The sequence below is a fragment of the Mustelus asterias genome, chromosome 1, assembly GCF_964213995.1.
Source record: "Mustelus asterias chromosome 1, sMusAst1.hap1.1, whole genome shotgun sequence".
In the NCBI taxonomy this organism is placed as follows: domain Eukaryota; kingdom Metazoa; phylum Chordata; class Chondrichthyes; order Carcharhiniformes; family Triakidae; genus Mustelus; species Mustelus asterias.
In genome coordinates, this window is record NC_135801.1 from 43671140 (window position 1) to 43680697 (window position 9558).

Consider the following 9558-nt stretch of genomic DNA (forward strand, 5'->3'; position numbering starts at 1 on the left):
GGGATTGTGGTCGGTGCAGACTCGATGGGCCGAATGGCCTCCTTCTGCACTGTAGGGTTTCTATGATTCTATGATTCTATAATCCCTGCCCTTGCAAGTAGTAGTCATTTTTCATATTAATCTGAATTAATCTGCTTAACATTTTGACAACAACCCATCTTTATCAGACTCCAAATATAAATTAATAAAGAAAAGATGTAACAAAAATAACACTTTGCAATTGAAATAGTTTAAAATGGTACAATACATGCATCATTTATTTGTACGTTCATTGGATTCCCATAATATTGAAATTCAAGGGCATTTTTCAGATCAAGCAGGATTGGTGATGTGGGAGGGATGGGGGAAATTGAATAATGGGAGCAAAACAAGAGGGAGGAAGGACAGAAAGGACGGGTCTGAGGATAGACTGATAGGAGGAGAGGGGGAGAAAGATGACTAGAAGAGAGGGAGGACAGGTAACCTCGAGGTGGAAAAGGGGAAAGTATGGCTACTTTTGCTATGTAGTTTGCTCCGTATCTATCCCACATTCAAAGCCGAGTTTGAGATTGAAAATCAATATCTTAGCACTCGAGCTACTGGCCATTGTTTGGATAACTTCAGGTATCCCAAAATGGCTCTGAGAATGACAATGATCAGTAGATTAAAGATCCACCATGAATCTTTACGGGAATTCTTTTACGGGATGTGGACATCTCTGGCTCGGCCAGCATTTACTGCCCATGTCAAATTGCTCTTGAGAAGGTAGTGGTGGGCCACCTTCTTGAACCGTGCAGCGCACATGGTGTAGGTACACCCACAGTGCGGTTAGTGAAGAAGTTCCAGGATTTTGACCCAGTGACAGTGAAGGTCTATTCAATCATGTATTGAAATTTATTTTTCAACCATAACCCAGACCAATCAAAATTCAAATGATGAAGTGATGAGCATGAATGTTCATTTGGGACGACCAGCTGTGAAAACAAAATTGCGCCACATGAGTAATCCATTTTATCAGATTAAAATCCAGTTACTTATAAGAATGCTGAGAAATATTGCACTTCCATCATCATTTTTTGTTGTTGCTGATGTTTTGAGACTGGTATTCACTCTTACAGTGTTCTAGGTGACACAGTCCAGAGGTGCATATCATTACTATTATATATTACTTGAATTTCTGGAAGCCAAAGTAAGATAATATCACACTGTTACCAAAGTTACATTTATTTGATAAAGACAGCTTTACAAAAGAGATTTGTGGTAAGAACAAAATCCTCAATGATTAGTGGCATGGTCTAGACATATTGTTCATTTCACTGTGTGCTAGTAATGGAAGATTCAAAGTGTCTGGAAAGATCTAGTTTGTGACAAGGGTAAAATCCCTTCATCTCTCATGGTGTTAATTTAATGGCTTACAACTCTTGCAGGTTCTTCAGTTGCGATATAGGAGCCCTGGGAAACCATTGCAGAAGTCGCTGGCAGACGTGGGATTGGAGCACCATGAAGAATGTGACTGTGTGTGTAAAGGAAAAACAGGAGGTTAAGCTAGTTTGCCCTTTTATCTTTCAGAGATTCGAACCATTGAGCAATAGGACCTGTGTGCATTATCTTACTCAGAAATCAGTCATCTCAGTTTTCAACTTTCCACTTTCTAGCTTTGTGGTGGATTTGGGGCAAGACACATCAGCTTTCCCGCCTATAGACTTTAACCTGGTGTTGTGAGACTTCTTACTCTGCCTATAGATGGAACTGCATTGTATCATACAGGGCAAAAAAAAACTTACACACCCAACGAAGTTTGGATTTCTAGATGACAGCAAAGGAAATAGCTCTTGCATTGCACTCCAGGTTCCCGTTCTCTCTTTCACTTGTGGAAGGATATAATTGTTATTTAGTTCATTGTTCCAGTTCTGAACCTAGTAAAAGTTCGGAAAGTAGTTTAAGAACAAAAGACTGTCTGGAGTCAATTACTGTTTACATCACATGCTTTGTGGGTTACAGTATTCCTAGCCGTGTTGCTGAAAACTTCCAAGAAAATCTGTTTGTCTTGTGCCACTTCATCCTGTGTGACATCGTTTCCAGTGTACATTAACATCATTTTCTTCCATGCACCATTTTTAAAGAGAAATCTGCATGTCCATCTACAATCACAGCTACAATATCCTAGCAAATTTCTCCCAATGAACAGTATATTGGAGAAACTCAGAATTTAAGGAGAGTAAAGACTTATTTGACAGACTTTTCTGAGGGCATTGCCTGAATGCGTGTACATTTTTTTCTCATTTAGGCTAAAATGACTAAAGCTTTTTTTTATATTACATTAAATGTATCTATTTTGTACCAAACTTATTTAAGAATTTAGCTCATTGCATTGTCCGAGATGACTCATGATTTGCAACACTTTACAAAAAAGGGAAATGGGTAGGTGTGATTAAAAGCACAGCCATATCATTGCACTGTCAGTGTTGGTGCTTTGTGCAATGTATATATCTTTTTGTATGGTAGCCACAATTCCAAAGATTGTACTAATCCAAACTTCTACCCAATTGTCTACTCTGCTCATAAAACAGTTGTATCTGTATCTTAGTTTGGACATGATCTTTTCTTTCTTTCATTAAAATGTCATAAAAGTTAAAGAATTATATAGTTATATGAACAACTTCTATTAACTGAGTGTCAGTGGTGAAATTACTAACTGAGCTAAGCATAATCTTCTAACCAGAACAGCTGGATTGTTAAATATTTCACCACAGTAAACAAAGCATGTTTCCTAGAAAAGTGAGATAATTTTTAATTGAGAAACTATGTCCAAAAATTCTGAAGCACTCACTAAAAGGAAAACTGCATTACACGTTGGTTACTCATTGGTATTTAGTTAAATTTTAAACAAAATATTAAAAACACACTTGTTACGATCAAAGTAGCAAATGTAACAGCAACTAGGTCTGTAAAGATTACACATACCAGTCTTTGGTCTTTGACCACAGAGTAATCAAGTAACTGCATATAAGTTCTCTATATGGTGCTATAATGATGTTGTTCTTCACTAATCTGAAATACAACACCCCATCACTAACATAAATCAACATGATTTTCCTGAAATGAAGAAAATGGTACATCTTAGGTTTTATTCTGAATATCAACAGCCCTTGTAAAGTCTGTTAGAGGGATTCATTAAAATAACTCAACTTGCAAAACTTGGTTTACAGTAAATATTTAAAAAATACACTTTTGAAGATTTTGTGCCATAATCATAGAATCCTACAGTGGAGAAGGAGGACATTCGGCCCATCGAATCTGCACTGACCATAATCCCACCCAGGCCATATTCCTATAACCCCATGCATTTACCCTAGCTAGCCCCCTGGCACTAAATGGCAATTAAGTTTGAGTACAAAGGCTCCAGGAAGCACCTCAAAGTCACCTTTTGAATAGCCAGATTGTAAAGGGCAGAGCACACTTATTATAGGGGAAACCCTATTGGGAGTGCATTGCAGTAAGCTACCTGAGCGGTACAAGCATCTGAAGTGCATCTTTAGACGTCCTATGATCTGTTCTACAAGGGAGCATGTGAAACTGTGAGCAGTTTTGTACCTCTCCTCAGCACAACTGTGTGGGCAATGTACCAGTATCATCAGCCAGTGTTTCAGTGGGTAGCCCTTATTCCCCAGCAAATATCCCTGCAGATGTTCTGGCCCCTCAAAATTCCCAGGCACCTGAGAGCGACTGAGGATGTTGGACTGAGTTTGACTCTCCCTCACTGTCTAAGTGCCTCTGATTCACCTGAAGCCTCACAATGCGCAGGTAGAAACTACTGCCTGTTAATCTCCAGCTTTCCCCAATAATGCTGGATCCTACCGTTGTAATGGTGGATATTCTATCCTGAACCCTGAGCCCATCACCTGCAAACCACTATTGCCCCAAATCAACCTCTACCCATTCCATCTAGAGGCTGCGTGCGCACTAACGCACAGAGTTGACCCCACTTCGACTCCCACTCGCCAAACATGAGAGCTTCACATAGAAACATAGAAGATAGGAACAGGAGGAGACCATTTGGCCCTTCGAGCCTGCTCCCACCATTCAGTACAATCATGGCTGATCATCCAACTCAATAGCCTAATCCTGCTTTCTCCCCATAACCTTGATCCCATTCACCCCAAGTGCTATATCTAGCTGCGTCTTGAATACATTCATTATTTTGGCATCAACTACTCCCTTGGTAATGAATTCCACAGGCTCACCACTCTTTGGGTGAAGAAATGTCTCCTTTTCTCTGTCCCAAATGGCCTACCTCAAATTCTCAGTCTGTGACCCTGGTTCTGGACTCCCCACCATTGGGAATATCCTTCCTGCAGCTATCCTGTCTAGTCCGGTTAGAATATTAGAAGTCTCTATGAGATCCCCTCTCATTCCTCTGAACTCCAGGAAAACAAGCCTAAACTAGTCAATCTCTCCTCATACATCAGTCCCGCCATCCCCGGAATCAACCTGGTAAACCTTCGCTGCACTCCCTCGAGAGCAAGACCATCCTTCCTCAGAAAAGGAGACTAAAACTCCACACAATATTGTAGGTGTGGCCTCACCAAAGCCCTGTATAATTGCAACAACACATCCCTGCTCCTGTACTTAACCTCTCACAATGAAGGCCAACATACCATTTGCCTTCTTTACTGCCTGCTGCACCTTCAAGCTTACCTTCAGTGACTGGTGCACAAGGACACCCAGGTCCCGCTGCACACTCCCCTCTCCCAATTTACAGCCATTCAGGTAGTAATCTGCCTTCTTGTTTTTGTTTCCAAAGTGAATAACCTCACATTTATCCAAATTATACTGCATCTGCCATTGATTTGCCCACACATCCAATCTGTACAGATCATGCTGAAGGATCTCTGCATCCTCATCACAGTTCACCCTCCCTTGGTATCATCTGTAAACTTTGTAACTTTGAGATGTTACATTTTGTTCCCTCATCCAAATGATTAATATATATTGTGAATAGCTGGTGTCCCAGCACTGATCCTTGTGGCACCCCACTAGTTGCTGCCTGCCAATTTGAAAAGGACCCATTAATTCCTACGCTTTGTTTCCTCTTGCCCAACCAGTTTTCTATCCATCTCAATACACTTCCCCCAACCCCATGCGCTTTAATCTTGCACGATAATCTCTTATGCGGGTCTTTGTCAATCACTTTCTGGAAATCCAAATATACCACATCGACTGGCTCCCCCTTGTCAACTCTATCTAGTTACCTCTTCAAAGAATTCCAACAGATATGTCAAGCAGGATTTTCCCTTCATAAATCCATGCTGACTCTGTCTCATCCTGCCACTGCTTTGTAAATGTTCCGCTATAAAGTCCTTGATAATGGATTCAAGGTTTTTCCCCACTACCGATGTAAGGCGATGTAAGGTATATAATTCCCTGTTTTCTCTCTATCTCCCTTTTTAAATATTGGAGTGACATTAGCTACCCTCCAATCTGCAAGGACTGTTCCAGAGTCTATAGAATCCTGGAAGATGACCACCAATGCATCTACTATTTCAATTTTCCCAGCACCATTTCTCTACCAATGTTGATCCCCCTCAGTTCTTCCCTCTTACTAAATCCTGCTTTCTCCAACATTTCTGGTATCTGATTTGTGTTCTCTTTTGTGAAGACAGAACCGAAGTATGTATTTAGTTGCGCAGCCATTTCTTTGTCCCCTATTATACATTCCCCGTTTCTGTCTGCAGGGGACCTACATTTGGCTTCACCTACCTCTTTCTATTCATATATCTATAGAAACTCTTAGTATCAGTCCTTATGTTCCCTGTAAGCTTACGTTTGTACTGTATTTTCCCCTTAATTAATCCCTTGGCCCTTCTTTGCTGAATTCTAAACTGCTCCCAATCCTCAGACCTATTATTTTTCTTGGCCAATCTGAATGCTTCTTCCTTGCATTGGATACTATCTCTAATTTCCTTCGTAAGCCATGAATTGGCTTACTCCCCCTGCATTACATATTCCCTACCTCCAGGCTGCAGATGCCCCCTGTCACCATCATCATTCCCTCTGCAGCCCAGTACAAGGACAGCCAGTCCCAGGGTTATTGATTGTAAGACTGCCCTGTATACCAAGCTGTGTTTTTTTCCTGTTGAGCACAAGGCCCTTCCCCCTCCCTGCAGCTGGGGTACTCCATGCTTTCAATGATTGTTCCTGCTGCATGGCCACTGCTCTCCTGCACTGTTTTCTATCTCTGACTTCTGATTATGAGGTCCACATAGCCCCTGGACTGCCTGTGGTTTCTTTCCGTTTCGCAGCAGAAATGTCTGCATTTGTGACTCCTGTCTGCAGTCCCTGAACAAAAACGGGAACCTTGACGTACTTCCCTTTTGCAAAGAGGTCTAAAGACAGCAGTAACCCTCCCAAACCACACCATCTTCAACCTCTAATTGTTGGTACAAACCATCCCTAATGTACTGCACTAATAATGACCCCTCCGGGGCCCCATTCTGAAGTCTGCATGCACCACCTTTCAGTAAATAATGACTTTCTTGACCTCATTTGTCAGTGTTTGATGTACCCTTGACAGGGTCCAGCTAAGGGGGAAACCAGTGGATGTGGTATATTTGGATTTTCAGAAGACTTTTGATAAAGTTTCACACAAGACCTCAGTAAGTAAAAATAGAGCACATGATATTGGGGGCAATATGCTGACATGGATTGAGGATTTCCTGTTCAGAGAGTAAGGATAAATGAATCATTCTCAGGTTGGCAGACTGTGAATAATGGTGTACTTGCAAGAATTAGTATTTGGGTTCCAACTATTCACAATCTGTACCAATAATTTGGATGTGGAGATCAAATATAATGTTTTCAAGTTTGCTGATGACACAAAACTTGGTGGGATCGTGAATTGTGAGGAGGATGCAAAGAAGGTTCAAAAGGATTTAGACAGACTAAGTGAATGGGCAAGAACATGACAGATGGAATATCATGTGGAAAAATCATAGAATAGAATCATAGAATCCCTACAGTGCAAAAAATGGCCATTCGGCCAATCGAATCTGCACCGACCACAATCCCACCCAGGCCTTATTTCCATAACCCCTCATATTTACCTTGCTAATCCGGGTGCTCTGGTTTCCTCCCACACTCCAAAGATGTGCTGGTTGGTGCATTGGCCATTATAAGTTCTCCCTCAGTATACCCGAACAGGCGTGTGGCGACTAGGGAATTTTCACAGTAACTTCATTGCAGTGTTAATGTAACACTGTGACTACTTGTGACTAATAAATAAACTTTAACTTTACTTTAATCCCCTGACATTAGGGTGTCAGCATGGCCAATCAACCCAACCAGCACATCTTTTGACTGTGGGAGGAAACTGGAGCACCCGGAAGAAACCCACACAGACATGGAGCGAATATGCAATCTCCACACAGACAGTGATCTGAGGCCAAAATTGAATCCGGGTCCCTGGCGCTGTGAGGCAGCAGTGCTAACCACTGTGCCACCGTGCCACCCCAGGGTTCTATAGTCATCAATAAGACAACGATATCCAGTATCCCAACGTTAAATGCAAAAAATAAACCAGTTAATTAGAGAGTGCCCTCCTGTTCGGGACAGAATGGCAATGTTTGGGAGTTGCATATGGAAGTCAAATCACAATGTTCTCAAACGTGAAGCAATCCACTTTGCTAGGACAAACAGAAATGCAGAGTAATTCTTAAATGGTGAGAGACTGGGAGACTGTTGATGTCCACATGTATCTTGGTGTCCTAATTCACAAGTCACTGAAAGCTAGCATGCAGGTGTCAGAAACAATAGGAAGGCAAATAGTATATTGACCATTATTGCGAGAGGATTTGGATACAGGAGTAAATAACTGTTGCTGCAGTTGGATAGAGCCTTGGTGAAACTGCGCCTGAAGTACTCCATGTGATTTTGTTCTCTTTGCCTAAAGAAGGATACAGAGACAGTGCAATTAAAGTTCACCAGACTGAGTTCTGGGGTGGTGGAATTGTCCTATGTGGAGAGATTGAGGAGACTGGGCCTGTATTCTCTAGCGTTTCAAAGAATGAGAGGTTACCTTATATTGAGACATACAAAATCCTTACAGGGCTTGACAGGGGACATAGTCATTGAATAAAAGGTAGACCATTTAGGATTAGATTAGGGGAAATTTCTTCGCTCTGAGGCTGATGAATATATGGAATTTTCTACCCCGAAGGGATGTGGAGGATCAATCATTGAATATGTTTGATACAGCGATAGATAGATTTAACAGTTATTAGCTAAGATCTAGTTGAATGGCAAAGAAGATTCAAGGGGCCAAATGGCCTACTCCTGTTCCTATTTCCTATGTTCCTATATTCTTATGTGACATCATCTGTAGATGTTGGGTCTTTATCAAGGAAGTAGATGCTACCCAGGCCATGGAGATAGATGAGGAAACTCTGTCACTGGAAGGGTTCAAAATTAATAAGAAGGAAGTGTTGAATAGACTATTGGTACTTAAAGTTGACAAGGCACCAGGATTAGATGAGATGCATCCAAGGAAGTGAGAATGGAAATTTCAGGAACAGGTCACGATCTTCCAGTCTTTAGGCTCAGGGAAGGTGCCAGAGGACTGAAGAATTGCAAATGTTACGCCCCTGTTCAAACCATTTTGTAAGGATGTCCAGCAATTATGGACCAGTCAGTTTAACATCAGTGGTGGGCAAGCGCCGAGAAACAATTATTCAGGATAAAATTAGTAGTCACATGGAAAAATCTGGGTCGATTAGGAAATGACAATATGGATTTCTAAAAGGGAAATTGTGTTTCACTAACTTGCTGGAGTTTTGTGCCAAGCATAACTATGAACTTGCTTCTTCATAGATGATTTGAACATTTGTACAGCTCATTCTGCAAAGCCATTGGAAGCTGGGTGGTAAGGAGCTGACCGAAGGTGGCGAATAACGTTTGAACAAATTTCTGAAACTCCTCTGCTGTAAGAGTGGTGTCATTGTCTGACACTAAGACCCCTGGGATGCCATGAATGGTAAAAAAAATCTGCACTCCTGCCATGGGTTTCCCAGTGGCAAGAGGTGCTGGTCACTCATGTTGGTCCACCTGCAAAATTCCTGATCATGATTAAATCATCAACCTGAAAAACTCTGTCCCTTTTTCTTGAGTTATGGTTTTCTTTCTGGGAGGTTTGACTAGCCTCCACCCTCCCCGCCAAATATGGAAATATCAAATCCAAACGGGTTTGTAGGCAGCGTCACATTAATAATTCAGCGAGCGTGACCCCTGTGGTTGCTTTCGGTGTAGTATTATACTTGCCAAGCATAAGACAACTGTTTACAAACGTGCTTCTTCATAGATGATTTGAATGTTTGTACAGCATGTTCTGCTAAGCCATTGGTGGTAAGGAACTGACCAAAGATGGTGAATACCGTTTGACTGAATAAATTTCTGAAACTCTTCCACTGTAAATGCTGTCCCATTGTTTGACACTTAAGACTCCCCAGGATGCCATGGATTGTAAAAATCTGCTGCAACTTGTCAATGGCGTCTGTTGCCTTTGTAGATTTCATCAACTGAACACCC

At 41.5% G+C, this 9558-nt stretch overlaps 1 protein-coding gene across 2 annotated transcripts in view; it reads left to right on the forward strand.

The window, feature by feature from the left end:
• pdgfc (platelet derived growth factor c) overlaps positions 1-9109 on the forward strand; it is a 432641-nt gene extending 423532 nt beyond the window's left edge. Inside the window, exons 6-7 of one of the 2 annotated variants that reach the window (XM_078212010.1) lie at positions 1407-1518; positions 8845-9109. In XM_078212010.1, the coding sequence (XP_078068136.1) occupies positions 1407-1518; positions 8845-8900 (168 nt within the window). In that variant the 3' untranslated portion in view covers positions 8901-9109. Of the gene's footprint in view, positions 1-1406; positions 3173-8844 lie in introns of those variants that run through there. The other variant, XM_078212016.1, reaches the window with a different exon arrangement.
• Positions 9110-9558: the final 449 nt, after the last annotated feature.